Genomic DNA, 21348 nt, shown 5'->3' on the forward strand with positions numbered 1-21348 from the left:
AGCCTAGGTAAGCCAATGTTTGAAAGTATACAGTACTAGTAAACAATCCAATCTCTGTATCTTAATATAAAATTTTTATGTTGTCAGGGAAATTTAATCTCTAGTTCATTGTGGACTTAAAAAAAAAAAAAAATGCTTTCTCTGAAAAATCTCTTCTTCTCCCCCCCTACCTTTTTTTTTCCGGAAAAAATATCCTGTTTCCCTCTTGCTTACTATTATCTGATCTACAACTTTTTGAAAGTAAAAGTCGGCAGCCATGAATTTAATTATATAATATATCCTGTGCAATTCATGATTTTTAGGAATCTTGTCATTTTCTCTGATCAGATATTTAAAAACATTTTTTATTCCTCTCGGAAGGAGATCTTTTTTTTATATTACTCATCTCTGTACCTTAGGTAGAAGAAATTTTTAATAAAATTGTTGCTGAATTCATTCATAAATTTTATTAATAGCAATTATTTATTTATGTATTAATGATAGCACATTTTGTGACTTGTCTATTAGCATTAGCATTAGCATTAGTAGAGGCATTTGATGCAAGAAAGCAAGCTTATGCAGCATCAGCCAAAAAAAAAACCCACTTCCACTTCACCCCTCTGTTCGTTCAAAATACCTATCCAGCTGAGCCTTAAACTTATTTAGGCTATCAACCTCCACCACAAGGGATGGCAGTCTGTTCCACCAACCAACCACCCACTGGCTAAAGGCAAATTTCCGCACGAATATCCTACATCTGTCTTTCCTCAATTTGAATTTATGCCCTCTCAGGTGATTTTTCTGAGCTAGAGGAAGAATCCCATCAGCATTGAGCATGCTTAAACCATTCAAGGCTTTATACACCTCTATCAGATCACCTCGCTGGTGCCTAGTCTCCAGACACTGTAATTTGCAAAACTTAAGCCTTTCTTCGTAAGAGCACCCCTTTGTTCCATTCACTAATCTTGTTGCCCTTCTCTGTACTCGTTCCAGCAGCTCTACATCCTTCTTGAAATGAGGCCTCCAGACCTGTATACAGTACTCTAGGTGTGGCCTGAGCATTGCCTTATACAGTGGAATAATCACCTCCTTATCCCTGCTGGAAAAATTCCTGTATATCATTGACAATACTCCATGAGCTACTCTTGCAGCCCGTTTGCACTGCTCAGAGAACTTCATATCTGCCTGCACAATCACCCCCAAGTCCCTTTCATTCTCTACCACTGTCAGTGTAGTACCACAGAGTTGATACGTTGCTCTGGGGTTGCTGTTTCCCATGTGTAGTACTTTACATTTGTCAATGTTAAACTTCATTTGCCACCTCTCAGCCCATCTGCTCAACCTTTCCAGATCCTGTTGCAGCAGCATAGTGTCAGTAGTGTCCTTGACAACCCTGCCAACCTTTGTATCATCTGCAAACTTGGACATTAAGCTTGATATACCATCATCAATATAATTTATAAATACAGAAAACAATAATGGACCCAACACTGAGCCCTGAGGGACTCCACTAATAACATTAGTCCACGATGAGCAGTGTCCATTGATTACCACTCTCTGTCTTCTCCCCCTCAACCACCCCTTTATCCATAGCAGCAATTTGCCTCCAATGTCATACTGCTCCAATTTGTGTAGCAGTCTTCCATGTGCAACAGTATCAAAAGCCTTTCTAAGATCCAAGTATATAATATCAAAGTTATTCCCTGCATCCAGTTCTTTTGTGACTGCATCATAGTATCCAATCAAATTGGTCAGGCAAGACTTCCCCTTAACAAAACCATGCTGTGTCTGAGCTATAACTGAAGTCTTGTCTAAATGATCCTGCAGTGCTTCTTTAACCAGTGCCTCCATTAATTTTCCTGGAACAGAAGTTAAGCTCACAGGTCTATAATTACTTGTGTCAGCCTTTGATCCTCCTTTGTGAATTGGGGTCACATTTGCAGTCTATGGGTACCTCCCCTGAGTCCAAGGAAGCTCTCATAATTATGGCTAAGGGTTTGCTTACTTCCTTTGTTGCCTCCTTTAATATAACTGGATAGATCCCATCCACCCCGGGTGCCTTTCTTGTGTTTATCTTCAACAGTTTCTCCTCCACTTTACTCCCAGTTATTTCAAGATTCTGTAGCTTACTGCTAGAGTTGAATACACCTCTGGCATTCCCCTTGCTGAATAACTCCTCATGTGTGAATGTCGATGCAAAATATTCATTTAGTTTGTTAGCTACCTGAGCAGGATCATCAACAGTTGACCCATCGATATCAAGTGGACCAATCTGATTCATCCCCTTCCTTCTAGAGTTTACATAAGTAAAGAACTCTTTGCTGTTTTTCTTTGCATCCCTTGCCAAGGATTTCTCGTAATCTGCCTTCGCCTGCCTAACCTCCTTTGTAACTTGGTTGCATATCAACTTGTATCTATCATAGGCTTCTGTGTCATGTGTTAATTTGTAAGTATCCCATGCATTTTTCTTCTCTGCCATATGCCTCATTAGTTCATCTGACATCCATTTTGGCCTAAACCTTGAACAATATTTCTTAGTTGGTATGTAAAGCCTAGTAGCTTCCAAGATAAGTTCTTTGAATGCTTCCCATTTTGAATTTGCTGTTGGTAACATCATCAGTTGGTCCCACTGTATAGAATTTAAATACTGTCTCAGTCCATCGTAGTCGCCTTTACGGAAGCAATAACCCTTCCCTTTACCCCTAATGGTAGTTACCTCTTTGAGTAAATCCCACTTCAGCACACTGTGATCACTGCCACCTAGTGGTTCATTTATCTGCAGATTCTTAATGCATGAAGAATCACTGCTGATAATCAAATCAAGAGTATTACTCCCTCTAGTTGCCTCCCGAACATGCTGATGTAGAAAACAATCATCCAATAAATCCACAAAACCCTGCTAGTGTGTGAGTAACCAGCCCCCAAATTCCAGTCAATATCTGGGAAATTAAAATCTCCCATTATAAGACTCTCTGATTTACTGGCCCACTCTATTTCCCTGTACAGTTCCTTATTATACTCATCAGAGTCATTAGGCCTATAGCACACTCCTACTCAATTTTGATCTCCCAATGCTTATGTCACACCAAACTGACTCAACACTGCACTGTCCAGCGATGTCGACTGGCTTCACTTCCTTGGTTTTTATGTGTTTCTTAACTAATAGCATAACTCCTCCCCCCTTCCTATCCTGTCTATCCTTTCTGTAGACGTTGTACTCCCCAAATTGCAGTTCTGCATCCCTTATATCTGTGTGACACCACGTCTCTGATATCCCAACAATATCTGCCTTTGATGTTTTGAGCAATACCTCAAATTCATCAAATTTATTTACTAAACTCCTAGCATTGGTGTACACGCAAGTATACCTGCACCTGTTTCTATTCTTAGCTACCCTAACACAACCCATGTGTTTACTTGTACCGCAATGGCTCCCAGCAGTCTCTGAAATACCATGCATCTTGTTTTTCAGGCTTCTGCTCATTCTAATAGAAGCAGTGCAAGAATCTCTTTCACCTCTGCCAGTGGCTACTGTCAATCTATTGGTCTTTGTCTCCCCCCAAGCTAGCAGTTTTCCGACCCACCTAACACTGCCTCGATAGCATCAGCAAATATTCTTGCACCCTTTCTATTTAAGTGTATCCCATCCCTGTAGAAGCAATCTCTCCTGTTAACAAGTACAGTCCAGGCTGAAAAAGATTCTACCCCTTGAGCCTTGCACAATCTTTCCAGGGCCGAATTGATCGACAAGGCTCTCATCATATACTCCCTCCTATCGTGTCTGGGCAGAATTGCAGACACTTTCAAATTCAACCCTAATTCTCGGCTTTTGTTCAACAGTGGCCTGTACTTGTTAAGTAATTCTGCCGGTCTCCTACTCTTAATATTATTAGTGCCAACGTGTACAACTATATCACCTTTTGTGCCCTTAAAAGATGATATTCGCTCTACAACGTCATCAACCTTTGCCCCTGGCAGACATACCCTGGTCCTGTTCCACCTATCTTTTTTACAAAGCATGTTCCCCGTTTCCCTGACAATAGAGTCACCAACAACTACTAGTTCCTTCAGGACCAGTGCATTCTGCCTTGGGGGTTGTCTCTGTGTCACGCGATGCCCAAGTGCAAGCTCTGGCGTTGATGTGGGCAGCTGAGAGCTTGATGGCCCCTCAATTTAGTTTCTTCGAGGGCATCCACCCTGTCCTTCAAGCTCTCATATAGGCCCACAAGAACGCCGAGTTGTTGCCTGATATCGATACACTCCTTGCATCGCGCACACACAAAGACATCCCCCTTGGCAGTATCATGTCCCGTACCCGATTGCTCTGCAAACATCAAGCAAACAGTGCATTTTATAAGGCTGTGAGTCAGAGGACAACTGCACCCCTCAGTTCTGCTCTGAGCCACAGCGCTTCCATTAGCTTGAGCCTTTTGCTTTGCTGCTCTGGTCTGAGTCATGATTCTATTAATTTATTAATTAATTATAATTAATTATGTTATGTTATTAATTATGTTAAATATAATTAATTATATTACGTTTGTAATCTAAGTCATTATATGTATTTATTTAAACATACAATTTAACTGCTAACGAAGTTCAACTAACGCTATCTAGTACGGCATACAACTATCGTATCACAATGGCGGGAAAATTACGAACGGTAGCGGAGTTGAAACACGTGGAAACCTTTACCGATACTTTTATGCAATTACAAGGCCGAGTAAAGAATAAATACACCAAGTTAATCAGAAAATCACAAAATAATGTTATACTACTAAATTTAAATCAAAAGTTTTAAGAAAAACAATAATTTCAAAATTCAAAAATAAAAATTCAAAATTCAAAATTCGAAATTCAAAAATTTCAAAAGAAAAACAATAATTTCAAATCAATAAATAAGAAAAATCCACTTAGCGGCTTGGAACACGACCGTCTCTAGTAGCCTCGTCAGCAGACTTCAATTGCAGTATTGCTATTGCAGTATAAATTTAAAATTGGGTAAAAGAGAGGTGGCAAATGAAGTTTAACATTGACAAATGTAAAGTACTTACTACATATGGGAAGCAGCAACCCCCAGAGTGACGTATCAACTCTGTGGTACTACACTGACAGTGGTAGAGAACGAAAAGGACCTGGGGGTGGTTGTGCAGGCAGATATGAAGTTCTCTGAACAGTGCAGATGGCCTGCAAGAGTAGCTCATAGTGTCTTGTCAATGATATACAGGAATTTTTCTAGCAGGGATAAGGAGGTGATTATCCCCTTATATAAGGCAATGGTCAGGCCACACCTTGAGTACTGTACACAGATCTGGAGGCCTCATTTTAAGAAGGATGTAGAGCTGTTGGAACGAGTACAGAGAAGGGCAACAAGATTAGTGAATGGAACAAAGGGTTGCTCTTACAAAGAAAGGCTTAAATTTTGCAAATTACAGTGTCTGGAGACTAGGCACCTGCAAGGTGATCTGATTGAGGTGTATAAAGCCTTTCTCAGCATGCTCAGTGCTTATGGAATTCTTCCTCTTGTTCAGAATAATCATTTGAGAGGGCATAAATTCATATTGAGAAAAGACAGATGTAGGATAGATGTGCGGAAGTTTGCCTTTAGCCAGCAGGTGGTTGGTTGGTGGAACAGACTTCCATCCTTTGTTGTGGAAGTTGATAGCCTAAATAAATTTAAGGCTGAGCTAGACAGGTACTTGGAACAAACGGAGGGGTGAAATGGGAGCATGGTTTTTTTTTTTTTTTTTTGGCTGATGCTGCATAAGCTTGCTTTCTTGCATCATATGCCTCTACTAATGTTAAAAATTTTATTAAAATTTGTGTGTTTATATTCCAATGTACTTCACATCTGTGTACTGAGGATATCACATCATACACATCTCTGGGTTCACTTTCTGTCTTTGAGGATGCTTTGGTGACCGTCCTCAACTGTCATTATCAGAAGGACCAAAGCATCCCCAAAGGCAGAAATCAATCATAAAGATATGCTCAGTTTTCTAATTATGCAAAAAAGTTTACTGAAAGGTATTGAAAACTTTAGGTACACAAACTAATTTTGTATCTTTTTTACTTTCAGATAATGATTCTGAAGATATCATGGAAGAAGGGATGACCTTTACCATTGGTTTGTTTGTTGCTTTTGTGGGTTTATATATTAGTTCATTTAATCAGTTAAACTAACGAGAACTTTTAGACACCTTGTGTTGGCTTAACTGATTAAATAAAATTTTATTATTTCAATCATTTTCAAAATATTTGATGTATGCTGGTTGTTTGTATCTGTATTTGGAATGTTTTATTGGTGCATCTGTTTCTGTATGTTTATTTATTAGTAACATAAATACCATTCCAGCATATTTTTTTTTACTATAATAATATACTGCAGTTGCCTAATACTATAAATTGCATGGTATTTTGTCCATCTAGCCAAATAGCATTCACATTATCAATGTGTTCTTCTAAGACAATCATATTATTAGATATAGGGTGCAAGGAAGCCTGAGGCTTATGCTGCACCAGCCAAAAATAAAAATAATAAAAATTCCCGAATTACCCTGAGAGAGAGAGAGAAAGAGAGAGAGAGAGAGAGAGAGAGAGAGAGAGAGAGAAGTAGAAGTAGAAGGGAATCACCAGGAAAGAGAAGAATGATGGTATCCAGCTCAGGACCCTGGGTGTGCCAAGCCCATACTCCCCAGATGTAATTTCCCGGGGTAAAATATGTGTATGTATGTCAGTCAGGGGAAAGGCAGTGGGTTTTGCATTTCCAGTGGTCATACTAGCATGTTCATCAACAAATTTTAAATAGTTTTGTGTGGCAGTCAGATCTATAAGTTCCATTTTGTCTGTTGTTTATAGAGATTGATGGAATTCTGTGTTATCAGAGTTTCCTAAGGATTGGCTAAAGATGACCTTGTCTCCTTCAATAGAATATTTGTGAACATATTGTCTATGTTAATGGAGATCAGTACATGATTAGGCCACATGGACACATGGCAAAGAGTTTTTCAGTTTGACCTTTTATTTTTTTTTATTTTTTTTTTTTTGTGATGGTGTTAACAGCTCTCAATACTTTAATATTACTCTATTAAAGTGGATTAAAATTTTTGCTTTCCATTTCCATTTTTATCATCTTCATGTAATTTAAACTGCAGTCATGCATGAAGTCTTCCTTACTTAGGTCCTCTTCCACATCATAGACTATTAATTTTGGGCCTGGTCTTCTTTTCTTTGAAAAGAGAACCCCCAGCCACTTAAGTCTCACATTCTGTTTTATATGATTAATGTTGTCTTCATTTTTTCTAACTCTAAAAGAATACCTTTCTCTGCCGTTTTCTTCAACTTATGTATTCTTACAGACTTTAGCATACCTGTCAAAGCTCTGCCAACAGCTTTCTGAATGTCAAACTTGTTTTAAAGCGAGAATCAATCTTAGCCTTAATAACAAGGGCATGACAATAATAGAATACATCTCAGTTGACCCTTCTACAGCAATAGTAGTTAAAAATACTGACCTTACAGTCACAAAGGTGGATCACCTCTGCTCTCCAGTGGCAGTGTGTGCCCATATCACCAGTGCTGTAGGACAGATTTATGTTATTTCACTATATTCTAGACCAGGTGAAGATATAAATCCAGCTATTGAATACCATAGTCAAGCAGTCATAGACTTGCTACCTACTGCAAATATCAGTGTGTGCTGATGTCAACTGCGGTCAACCTTATGGCATAGCCGTACGGAAGACAGAGCAGGCACACACACACACAACAGCCAGGGTGCCTACATAGCCAGGTGGGCAGGAGCAGCAGTGCATAGCACACGCTTCTTGATTAGACCAGGGTTCGAGCCCATGACCACCAAATATGGAGGATGTGGAAAGGTCAGGGAATGACCACTGCATATCCCCAGAGCAATATGGCCTTAGTTGCTAATGCTCCTAAAAACCAAATAACAACAACATATGTGGGTAATATCAGATCTGGTTCATTTTCATCGAGCTGCATTTTGAACAGTCCTTTTAAGAGATTGTCCTCTGATGGAATTCACAATTTTGAAAGCTATGTCCATAATGCTTTTAGTATTTAATCTTTTTCTGGCTAACACTTTTTGGTGAATGATACAGTGGTAACTCAAAAAATCTGGAAATTCACCATCCTTTTGGCACAATACGATGAATCGGTTAAAATGCCTTGACATTGCTTTAGCTCCACATGTTGTTATTGATATGAGCTGAAATAGTGGTAATTTAATTTTTTCAATAAAATTTTTGAATGTGTTAAATATATCAAGACCTCTAGTTCTTTCTTTTAACAAAACCATACCCAGCAGTTCTTCTCTAGTGGCAGAATCATCGAAAACCATACAAATAACAACAAGCAATTGAGCTATATCACTGACGTCTGTTGTAAAGAAAATGACACACAATTAGCAATATGAGCATGCAATTGTTCGCTCACATTTTTACTCATTTTTTCGATGCGTCGCATCACAGTATTTCAAGATAATTGCAGATCTTGAAGGGCACTTTTAATTCCATTTCTGTTCTTAAAATTTTCAAAAAGAGAATCTGTTATTTCTAAAAAATGCGTCTTTGATGAATTGACCATCAGAAAATGGTTTGCACTTTTTTACAAGAAATGACTCATTTTAAATTATACTACAGTTACTGCTTTAGATTGTAAATTAGGTGTCACGAAGAAATTTTGTTGTGCGAATAATCTGGATTTAAGTTCTTTTAATTTATTCTTTCTAAATCACTATTAGGCAAAAAATCCGATTGGTATTTACCATGGAGAGCTTTGAAGTGCCTTTCTAAATTTCCTTTTTTGGGTATAGACACGGAATCATTGCAGATCAAATAACAACATTTTTCTTTTATCATTACAAAAAAGTATTCTAATTCCCACTCTTGATGAAAATGATAAATTTTGCTCGTTTTCGTAGTATTTATTTTAAATCAAAGGGTATTAAATTAACGTATAAGCACTGTTCATTTATTAATATTAAGTAAGCCAAATAAGAATTCGACACATACGCTATGCTCTCCTCAACGTAACTGCGTGAATTTTCACTAAACAAGCCTAGCAAGCAGCTATGAGGCGACAAGAGTGGTCATGTGGTTCAATGGATTTGTAATAAGCGTATGCAGTGGGGCGCATAATAACATTTAGATTTTGACTGATCTATTTTTTGTGTACATCTTAATAGACACATCCATTAAGATGTACACTTGATAAAGATGTAGGAAAGGAAAGGAAAAAACTGACCCGAGTAAATAATACAAAGGTCTTTGAGATAACAGAAGACGAAAAAAAGCAGTATGTACTGGAACTTAAGAACAAGTTTGAGCTTCTGCAGACTGCTCAGGACCAAGATATCGACGAGGAATATTACAACTTTCTGAAAGTGATAAAGCCCAAGAAACCTATAGGGAAAAAGAAATCCAAAGAAGAAAAATTAGTCAAGAAAAACTTGTTATGATGAACCGAAGGCGGAAAATGAAGAGCAAGATAAACACTGACAAGGAAAAAATTGAGTATACTCAGTTATGCAAAGCCATTAGAAAGAGACTCAGAGAGGACATAAGAAGATTTAACACAAGAAAAGTAGAACAAGCATTAAGGGAAAACAAAGGATCTAAATCAGCAGCCAACCGGTAATACAGAAAGACAAATGATACTGAAACTGAAGAATAGTGATGATGTACTTATAAACAGCAGAGAAGACATAATTCAAATAGCAGAAGACTACTATAAAGAGTTATACAAGGAGCAAGGGAATGATGCCAGCAGTGGGGAAGATGGATTTCAAATTAGCAACACATACGACATACCCGATATTCTTCCTGATGAGGCAGAACATGCATTGAAGAAAATGAAGAATCAGAAAGCCCTGGGGGAAGATGAAGTTACTGTAGAGTTGTTAAAATTGGGAGGAAGAGACATAACACAAAAACTGGCAAGGCTCTTCACAAAGTGCATTAAAAAAGGTGTGACGCCTAAGCAGTGGAATAATGCAATCATAGTTTTGCTGCATAAGAAAGGGGATAAATCAGAAATTGGAAATTATAGACCAATTAGCTTGTTATCCCATATCTACAAGTTGTTCACAAGGGTCATTACTAACAGATTAGAAAGAATATTTGATGAGAATCAACCGAAAGAGCAAGCTGGCTTTAGGACAGGATTCTCAACTATGGATCACCTTCACGTAATATCACAGCTAATGGAGAAAGAAAATGAATATAAAACACCATTATGCCTGGCATTTGTGGATTATGAAAAGGCATTTGATTCCATACAGCATAAGGCAATGTTTCGGGCACTGGAAAGACAAGGCATAGATACCCCACATATTATGATTTTGAAGAAAATATATGAGAATGCTACCTCCTTTATTAGACCAGACAAAGACAGTAGGAAATTTAAAATCGAGAAAGGAGTTCGACAAAAAGACACAATTGCAGATGACATTGTGGTCATAAGCCACGATCCCAAAGAATTAGAGGAGAGGAAAATCCTAATCAGTTATGCACAGTTAGTAAGGATTTTGGACTAAAGATGAATATGGCTAAAACAGAAGTAGTGATGAACAAGTATGCCACAGAAAGGGAAATAATGATTGAAGGAGCAGTAATTGAAAAGGTGGAGTCATATACTTATCTGGGACATGTTATTAGCTGTAATAATGATAGATGGCTGGAAGTCAAGAGAAGAATAAATTTTGGATGGATAGCATTCAGGAAATATAGTCACATACTGAAGAGCAATATCCCAGTTTGTCTGAAACGTAAAATAATGAACCAATGTATACTCCCCACCATGACTTATGGAAGTGAAACTTGGGCACTTACCAAAAGAATGGAATAGAAGCTGAGAACTACACAGCGAAGAATGAAACGAATTATATTAGGAATCAGACTGTTAGATAAGAAGAGAAACACATGGATTAGGCAGCAAACTCAAGTAAAGGACATTCTTATCAAAACTAAAGAACTAAAATGGTCTTGGGCAGGACACATAGTTCGAAGACATGATGACAGATGGACTAAGAAAATAACAGAATGGTACTCAAGAGGAGCTAGAAGAAAACCTGGAAGACAAAGGCGGATATGGATAGATGAAATTCATGAGTTTGGGGGTAGTAAATGGATGGCCAGTGCTCAAAACAGAAGGAACTGGAAAGTTGCTGGAGAGGCCTTCATCCTGCAGTCGATTGAAAATGGCTGATGATGGTGATGAATCTATTTTTTATATATATTTAAAATTCGTCGTGATCGACCGAAATTAAAGCTGCGATCGACTTGTTGGCCACCCCTGCTCTAGGAGATCCCTGTGTTTCTTCTGTGATTCAGTCAAGTCCTCTTTTTTTTTTTTTTTTTTTTCTTTTTTTTTGCAGTCTCAGTGAAAAAATGAGGCAAAAACCATTACCCAATACAGTAATGGCTAATGGTTTAAATAACCAAGTGGCAGCAGGATCTTTTACCTCCTGCAGCAGTGATATTTGAACCAAGTTGTGATTCCCAAATGCTTCAGGTGAGTGAAAATATTGAAATTTTTATTTCTTCACAATGACACTCTTAAATGGAGTAAAAGTTTGATTCCAGCAAAATACAGAAATGTCCCCAGGACATGTGATAATTCCCCATTTGGAATATATCCCACAATTTGAACTAAAGACCAGTAAAAAGACATATTAGCACCCTGTGCTGTAGCCATTGGTATGAATTGTGTCAAAATATTTAATGGCACTCTCAAATGGAACAAAAGTGTGATCCTAGAAAAATACAGAAATGCCCCCAGGACATGTGATAATTCCCCTTTGGAATATTTCCCACAATTTGAACTAAAAATACATAAAAAGACAATATTAGCTCCCTGTGCCATAGCATAGGTAGCTGTTGGTATGAATCAGGTCTTAGTTACCAATTTCCTGAAGCAAAATATCTCTCCCAGTAGAACTTCACTTCCTCTATCCACTTTTCCTTCTTGCTTTTTAAGAATCTATTACCGATAAATTTTCAGCTAAAATCACAGTACAAAATTATATCTTTACTATTTAAATGCCATAACAGCACTCACCAGGAACATGCTGAGGCCATCAACAACTGTGTGCTGATGACTTCGATTTTTTGTAGTTATGCAGCATGAGATTATCCAAAGGCAATTTCAGCCAGCCATTGACTGTTTCACTTAATGGGGCAGTGGCTAATGGTTCTAGGATTTCCTAAAAGATTAAAATTGAAGCACCTGCCAGACCATCTTCTATGGACATCTGTGTTTAAGACATCTTGGGAAAATCTCTATAACAGTTGTCAGACTGCCAGCAGTTTTTTTGGTATTCATATCCAAGAATACCAAAGAGTATTCATAAAATATTCATATCATCTGCTCAGAGGTTTGAATATAAAGTTATCAAGGCAACCACTTCCACCATGAAACTTCTCCATTAAAAAAAAAAAAATGGTAGAGGCCTGTACTTTACCTTCTGCAGCTTTAAGTTGCCTTTGAGCCAACTACTTGGACTTCTTACCAGATTGGTTCAGTTGCTCAAAGTTGGAATTATTTGTGGGATCCATTGCTGTCTTCCTAGATAGTACTGTACCTGACAAGATTCTCCTTGAATGCATTACCTATATACATATCAGAGCTGCATCAACCTTGAACCATATTAAAACATTTTTAAGCATTTGCTATTTTATTATTAGTCCATATTAAAACTTAAAACAGTATAGTATACAGATTCTTTGTGTTTCAAATTCTTTAAGTGCACTGTAGGCCCTATCATGAATTAGGTATAATCCTTATCTGGTCCTATCCCAGATTCAGCAGATATTATATTCCCTTTGTGAATCTACATTTGACATCCCATTGCTGCTGGGTCTCAAGCTAATTTGGAATCAATGGTAATGAACAGGCTGATGCTGCATCTAGATCATCAGTACTCATCAATCAATAATACATCATCAATAATCAAAACATGTCAATTTCACTTGCAGACTACAAGCAGACAATATATAACACATTATGCCTCCAGTCGGAAAAATCATGGCATTGAACAGACTGCCAACAAGTTATACCAAATTAAGCCTGCCATGAGGTTTCGCAATCTAGTCTTTTCAAGAACCATAGAAAGAAAATTCTTCTTACCCAAACAGGACATAGTTATCTTACACATTCTTTACTGCTGACAGCTGATGAACCTCCTATTAAGCAAGAATTCTCATCTTTTGTAATACTAGCCATCTAACTAAGCATATGCACTCAGCTGTTTTGAACTTATTTATCATTGTTAAAATGGAACTTCTGATTTTTCTTTCAAGTAATTTTTTTTTATACCATGTACAATATACAGATACTTTTTGACTTGGCAACCTGTTACCCCAGGTTAAAAAATCATTGCTTTTTTCCCCATTCTTTTATATGACCTAATTTGGGCAACATTGAAACCGAAACCAAATCTCATCATCATCCCAGTGGTTGAGATCACTATGGCTGTATAAATTAGTCCTGATGATGAGGTCCTACCATCATGATTATGCAGCATAACCATATCATTAAATTAACTGACCTAGAACCTATTGATAGGATATGTTACCTGATAGGATTATAATCTCAATCATAAACAAAAACAACTTAACCATAAAATGAATAATAATAACAATTATTATTGAGATTCAGCCTCAAGCTTTTAAATTTTAAACATCATACCCTTTTTTTTTTTTTTTTTTTTTTTTTTTTTTTAGTGGGATGCACATACCAACAAGTAGTCTGATGTATACCATACTGATTTTAATTTATGTTAATGATCTTAAACATCAAAAAAGTTGTTGTTTCACCTGTTACTAGTTTCATCAATCGTAATACCAAGAAAAGGACTCAAATTTACTTCTCAAACAAGTTCACATTTAAAGAGAGTAAACTGAGTTCTAGAAATTTATTTACTTTAATTTTTTATTTTTATTTTTGCTACTCATCACTCACTTATAAAATTTTTTGATTCAAATGCCATAAACAACTGAAAGAATTTCTCAAGATGCCTTTTCACTCTGGACTGTATTTAATGAGGTGTTTCAAATTTGTCATTCTGCAAAACATGCAAAGTAGCCTGCTAATACAGTACTGCATATTTTCTTCCATGCATGACGCACACTGTAGTTCCTCTTTTGATCTGTATTGAAGGTTGTAGTGGTCTGTTTATTGTATAATTTTAACAACAATTTCTTGTGCAATGTGAGGCATTGGGGATCTTTTCTGTGACAGTCAAGTACCTTATACAGCTGACTACAGTACACTTTACATTGTTAGCTTTGTTTTGTTTTTCCTGTACTTTTTTGACTGTTAAGTTCTCCATTATGATGTGCTCTTCTTCTTCTTCACCGAGTAATTAATAGTTTGGGAATAAAACTTCTGGACTCCTTCCTTCCAATTTTTGAAACCATTATATAAGAAACTTAGTTCATTTGCAGAAAAGGATTATCTCCTTCAAATGACAACTTCAGTAGAATCAGAGCATATTATGCAGTCTTTCTTTACTTTGAAACTTCTTAACTATGAAGCTGTCTGAAAGTTTTAAATTACAAAATGTTAACAATTTTCATTTATAAAATGTGGTTAATATAATTTCTTATTAGTAATATTTCAAAAAGAATTTGTATTCACCCAGAAGAAGTTGCAATAGAAAGATGAAATTTTTTTGTCTGCAATTAATTTTTTTTCTTTGCAGCGCTGAATGAAGTGAAGTGTCATAATGGATAAAGTGGAATACAGATCAGTTATTCAGTTCCTCTTTCTGCAAGGGAAAACACCCAAAATAATCCACGAAGAAATGGTTACTGTTTATAGAGAAGACTGCCCAGATTACAGTGTTGCTGCACATTGGTATTAACAATTCAACTGTAGTAGAACTTCAATGCATGATGTAGGAATCCTAGGATGCCCAGCAACTGCTGTAACAAAAGAGTGTTGCAAAAATTGAGGCATTAATCCTTGGAGATCACTGTATAAGTATCAAAGAACTAGCTGCAGAGCTCCAAATTAGTATAAGGTCTGTGGAGAACATCATCCATCAACCTTTGCATATGAGTAAAGTGTCTGCTAGTTGGATTCCCAGACTTCTGATTCCTTACTAGAAGAAGGAAAGGGCACAATGTACACATGAAATGTTGTTGATATGCCAGGAGAAAAACAAGGGGAGTTCTTTTTCTCAGGAATTCACCATAGATGAAACTTGGATCCATCACTATGATTCTGAAACTAAACAAATGCAAAACAATGGAATCATGCAGAATCCTCCCCCTCCAAAAAAGGCCAAGGTGCAACCAAGTGCTGACAAGGTGATTCTGTCAGTTTTTGTGATCAGTGTGGTGTGATACTAACAGATTGCCTTCAGAAGGGCTGTATTGTAATGGTGAAGTATTATTCCAACCTCCTCATAAAGCTTTGTGCTGCTATACGATAGTGCCACGTCCTTCTTATTCCCTCGACCTTGAACATTTGAATTTCTTCATCTTTCCTGCTCTGAAGTCCCTTCCTCATGACTTTTCTGATAATTATGAGGTAATTTCTGCTGCTAAGTGATGGTTTGAAGGACAGTCAAAGGACTTCAACAAACTGGCCTGCAGAAGTGTATTGAGAAGTGTCAGAAATGTGTCATTTTGTCTAGTGACTAACTGTTGAAAAAAGTGTAATAAATGGTGTTTCAACTTTCTATCATAACCATTTCTAGGTGAATACAAATAATTTTTGAAACCCCCCCCCCTTGTACTTGCTCATGTTTTTAATGGGATTGTTTAGTAGAAATTCTGTGTTCATAATTTTCTGAGTGCAGAAGAATTTAGATAACATATGAATTTTTTTAAAGTAGGATTGTACCTTATTTAAGAAGCTTCAATAGCCGTTTATGTTAAGGATTTCAATATAGAATATACAAAATGTTTGTAATTTTTTATAACTTTTTTTTTTAATGCTAATTATATTTTTAATGTATATTATAGAACCTGTAATCTCAGAAGGCAGTTCTGATTTTGCCATTTTAGAAGATGGATGGACTGCAATGTCCTTAGACAATAGCCGTTCTGCTCAGTATGAGCACACTGTCCTGATAACTTCAAGTGGAGCAGAAATTCTGACTCTGATACCTATAGGCATTAAGTGACTTTAGTGTTATATGGAATACTGCTTGTAGTAATATTATTTTAATTGAAAAATAAAGGGAGATAAAAAAAAAAGAATTTCAAAATATTTCCAAGTTTTTTTAAGTGTGAATCACAATATATTTACTCTCTGAAGAATATATTTTATCGACATTCAATATTCTTGTCAGTGCCTACCAAACAGAATTAAAACAAAAAAAGTCAACTGAGAGAGAGGTATGTCTCTCAATATCCACTTTGACAGCAGTTATGCTGGTTTTAATGAAATAAAAGGAAGCACATCATCTACGTTCACACATGAATAAATATTTACAGATGGGAATACCAGGAGTATACCAACTTATAACTGGGAGACAAATTATTTTATGATAACTGAGAAGAAAATGGAAAATAATTTGTTGAGGCTAAAAGTGAACAAGGCACCTGAGGCTAATGGAATCTACCCAGTTGTATTAAATGAGATAACTAAACCTTTAGCCATAATTATGAGAGCATCTTTGGATTCAGGGGTGACTATTATGGAATGGAGATGTGCAAATGACTCCCCTGTTCATAAAGGGGTTTGAAGGGAGAAGTGAGTAATTACAGACCTGTAAGCTTGACTTCTGTTCCAGGGAAAATATTGAAGCCAGTGATGAAAGAAGTAATGCAGGGCATCTTGGCAGCAATGCAGTTATATGGCACTCACAGCACAGATTCATTTAGGGAAGATCTTTTCTCACTAATCTGATTGGCTAGTGTGATATTAGCATTAGTTGAGGCATATGATGCAAGAAAGAAAGCTTATATAGCATCAGTCAAAAAAAAAAAAAAAAAAAAACTTCCCATCCAGTCACTCCAAATGATTGTCTAGTTCAGCTTTAAATTTATTTAAGCTATCAGCTTTCACAACAACAGATGTAAGTCTGTTCCAGCAATCAACTACTCACTGACTAAAGGCAAACTTCCGCACATCTATTCTACAACTGTCTTTCCTCAATTTGAATTTATCCCCCCTCAGGTTCTTAATCTAAGCAAGCGGATGTATCCCGTCAGCATTGAGCTTGCCGAAACCATTCAAGGCCTTACAAACCCCAATCAGATCACCTCATATAGTATCAAACAAACTCAATTAAAAAAGTAATTTTGATATTGTATACCTAGATTTCAGCAAAGCTTTTGATCTGTTCCACATGAAAGGCTACTATACAATTTGAAACAGTGTGGTATTAGAGTCAAGCTACTGCTGTGAATAAAAGGATGGTTGAGTGGTAGAAGGCAGAGAGATTATTAACAGGCATCGCTCTTTGTAGATTAATGTTATTAGTGGAGTCCATTAGGGTTGATTGCTGAGCCCTTTATTTTCTTCAATATTTATTAATAATATTGATGAAGACATATCAAGTCTCAGGTCCAAGTTTGTAGATGATACAAAGCTAATCAGAGGATGATGCTGCAACAAGAACCTAGAAAAAGTGGCCAGATGGTTTGAGAAGTGGAAATTGAGGTTAAACATCGACAAATGCTAGGTACTCCATATAGACAGTGGCAATTCCAGATTAAGATACCACTTAGGTGGTATCACACTGAAGGTATTGGAGAAAGAAAAAGACCTAATGGTAATTGTACAGTCTGACATGAAGTTATCTGAAGAGTGTAGATAAGCGCCTCGGAAAGCTCATGAGATTCTGTCAATTATATATAGGAAATTTACCAGCAGAGCCAAGGATATGATTGTTCTGTTTAAAGTAGTGGTTAGGCCACATCTTGAGTGCTGAATACAGGTCTGGAAACTTAATTTTAGGAAGGATGTGCATCTGTTGGAACAAGTGCAGAGAGGAACAACAACAAGATTATTCACAGACACAAATGGTACTCTTTCCACAAAATACTTCAGTTCTGCAAATTACGACATTAAAAAACTAGGCACCTGTGGGGGGTACCTGATTGAAGTGGTTAAGGTCTCTTTCCACATGGTGCTTGTGGGGGTACTTGATTGAAGTGTTTAAGGTCTTAAATGGATTGAGTAAATTAAATATGGATGGCATCCTAACTCTTGCTCAAACAATACACATAAGGGAACAAAAATTTAAGTTGAAGAGGGATGGTTGTATGACAGATGTTAGAAAATTGCTTTTCAAAAGACTTCCCACATTACCTGTCCTTCTCCAGTAATTTCTTCCTTCGTTGAATTTATTCAAACTACCTAGTTCCGCAACAATAGATGGAAGTTTGTTCCAACAATCTACCACCCACTGGCTTGAAAGCAAGCCTTTGCATAGCTATCCTGCAACCATCCTTCCTTAGTTTGAATTTATGCCCCTCATGTGTAGACTGAGAAAGAGGAAGAATGCCATTAGCATTGAGTTTCCTCTATCCATTCAAAGCCTTAAAACATCTCAGTCAGGTCACCTTGCAGGTGCCTAGTCTCCAAATGCCAAAATTTGCAGAACTGAAGCCTTTCTTGGTAAGGCCACCCTTTCATTCCCTTCACCAATCTTGTTGTCTCTCTCTGCACCCATTTCAGTAGTTCTACATCCTTCCTAAAATGGTCTTTTTCATTTTCCACTACCCTGAGTGTAGTACCACACAGTTAGGACATTAATCTGGGATTACTGCTTCCATATGCAGTACCTTGCATTTGTCAATGTTAAACTTCAGCTGCCATTTCTCAGTCCATCTGCCTAATTTTTTTTGTTTTATTTTGTTGCAGTAGCTTATCCTGAGTGCTGGTAAGAATATACATGCATCTTGCTCCTGACTCCAAAAAAGAGTATTAATAATGTTTTTATCCAAATTGTACCTACAAAACATTCTTTTTAAAGAATGTTTAAAGTAATTTGATGGTATTGATGAATCGTGAATATGTAAACAAGTCCCATTGAATGCTACATTCTTAGTATTACATAGGATGGTTCTTAATTAAATGTATCCCTCTTTGAATTCTCTCAGTATACAAATCTGAGTCCAATGTTTGATCAGTGTATGTCTTCAGTTGCTATATTTTAGCCAGAATACATTAATTTGGATGTGAAAAACATGGTAAAGTTATATATGCCATATATCTATTTGTGTTGATATTTTTCATGACTTCATTACAGTAGATGGTCAAAGTGATCACTGTTGCTACTTGTGCACATAATTTGGCATGTAACAAAACTCATCTCCCTCCAACAAATTCAGAATACAGCCGTGCTACTGTATTCTGGAATTGTTTCTTCAGATTTACCTTAGTATGCACTGCTTTGGCCTAGTGCTCCATCCAGTAGCCCAAAGGGGAAAAAAACTTAAACGTTCATTTATGGGGTGACATGCTCACTACACTACATGGTTGGTTGGTTGGTTCTTGGGTTTTATTGGCGCATTAGCAACTAAGGCTATAATGTGCCCTACACTACATGCCGAAACCTATAAGTATATAATATAGCCAGTTCACTTTGGTTTGATTTGTGCAAACCATTTATTAAAATCAATGAGGTACCTATTTCATGCGACCTCAGCATTCCAAGGATTTTTAAGTTTCCTTAAATGACCTAGTTTCTTGCTTATATTATGTGAAGTCACTGGTTGAAAATATTGAGTTATTTAAAGGAAAATTTAGTGCAGTAACAAAAAAAACCTTTATTATCCACATCTGAATTATTTGTAGAACTTTTATAATTGGTAAAAGAGAACTATGTTTCCATATTATTGTAGTGTATGGAATATGAATATACAATAAACTGTAAAATCCAGCTAAAAAAAAATAAATTTTTTATAGTCAAGAAATATTTGCAAAGCAATCCAGCAGTTGTATTAATTGTTGCATTTGTTTTAAGAAACCATGAACAAGACTGACATTTCTTTCTTCATAAGATGTTTATATGACATGTACAGTAGACTCTCGATTTTCCCGGATAGATGGTAAAATAAAAATCCCGGATAATCGATTTCCCGGTTAATCCAAAAATATTGTAAGTCCCTGACATACGTTCCAGGACTTCTTATGTAAGTCGAGTTTTACGTAACTAGGGAACGACTAATAAAATATTGCTCCTATATCTGTGATATGCCAAAATTACAAAAACCACATAATATCCTCAGAAGAATGAAGAAAAATAGTTATATATTTTTAATTAGTTCAATTAAAAACTTTATCTAGGAACAGTGGTGAAGTTGCTGGAGTGGCACATAAGAAAAGAAAACATTAAAGGAAGAAATTGTACAGTAAAAACTGATATGTATTTCATAGCCTTGGTTATCATAGTTGACTTTATTGGTGTCAATCCCTTCACCGCTTCTCGTATTCTGTCTTTTTCCTTTATTATTGTGTTCACTGTTGTTGACACTGACAAATCTAAATTCCGCGCGATACTTATTCATGTTTGACCATTTTCAAACATCCTTATTTGAATTTTCTGATCCGAATCGATTGCTTTCCTTTTTTTTTTTTTGATAGATTTACTAGTACTGCTGTCTTAGTCGGCACCACTTATTCTCTCAGTCAGCACTACGATAACGGTCAAAATGAAATTTTATGTAAACAGTTTCACAGGATTAAGACAAAAACTCACTATTATCACCCCATGCGAGCTCACATTTTACTAAAACACCTTTCTGGAGGTCACTACCATAAAACAATTTGCACATTCTGGGTTATTGGGCTTTTCTAAACTGTACCAGAACTGCCGTCAAAATGGTCAAACAACGACCCAACAACAAAACTGCAAAGGTCAGCGAAAGGTTGATGTTAGAGGTGAGCGCCAGGTCCAACAACTTGTACAGGTGTACATGCACAGCACTGTTGAAGCTACCCAATACAACATGGGCCAATCCAGAACAATATCTGGCATGACCATGCATTGCATGCTTGCACGTATGGGCTATACCAGCAGACGACCCATATGGCATCCTCTCCTAACCAAGGTTTATTGGCGTAACAGACTCGCCTGGTGCAAAGAGCATGCAAGTTGGATGTTAGAAGACTGGAAGGCGTGCTGGTCGAATGAGTCGTTATTTACTCCACACCGTGAATGGTCATGTATGGATTTGGAGTCATCCATCATGCATGGTATCAAAAGTGCAGGCCGGTGGAGGCGGTTGTATGGTGTGGGGCATGTTTCACTGGCAGGAATTTGTACCCCTGGTGCATGTGGAACAACATATCAGTGGTCTTCGCTATTGTCACCTGCTTGCTGACCGTGTACACCCTGCTATGTTACACTTTTCACCGAATGACAATGGTGTCTTCCAAGATGAC

General features: G+C 36.9%; 1 protein-coding gene across 2 annotated transcripts in view; it reads left to right on the plus strand.

Moving 5' to 3' along the window:
* LOC150088329 (methionine aminopeptidase 1D, mitochondrial) overlaps nt 1-16183 on the plus strand; it is an 86687-nt gene extending 70504 nt beyond the window's left edge. Inside the window, exons 6-7 of one of the 2 annotated variants that reach the window (XM_090370720.1) lie at nt 6056-6103; nt 15972-16183. In XM_090370720.1, coding sequence (XP_090226846.1) covers nt 6056-6103; nt 15972-16132 — 209 coding nt within the window. In that variant the 3' untranslated portion in view covers nt 16133-16183. The remainder of the gene's footprint in view (nt 1-6055; nt 6104-15971) is intronic. The other variant, XM_090370721.1, reaches the window with a different exon arrangement.
* The last annotated feature ends 5165 nt before the right edge of the window (nt 16184-21348 follow it).

This window comes from Mastigoproctus giganteus, chromosome 3 (genome assembly GCF_048544385.1).
Source record: "Mastigoproctus giganteus isolate SK-2022 chromosome 3, ASM4854438v1, whole genome shotgun sequence".
Classification (NCBI taxonomy): domain Eukaryota; kingdom Metazoa; phylum Arthropoda; class Arachnida; order Uropygi; family Thelyphonidae; genus Mastigoproctus; species Mastigoproctus giganteus.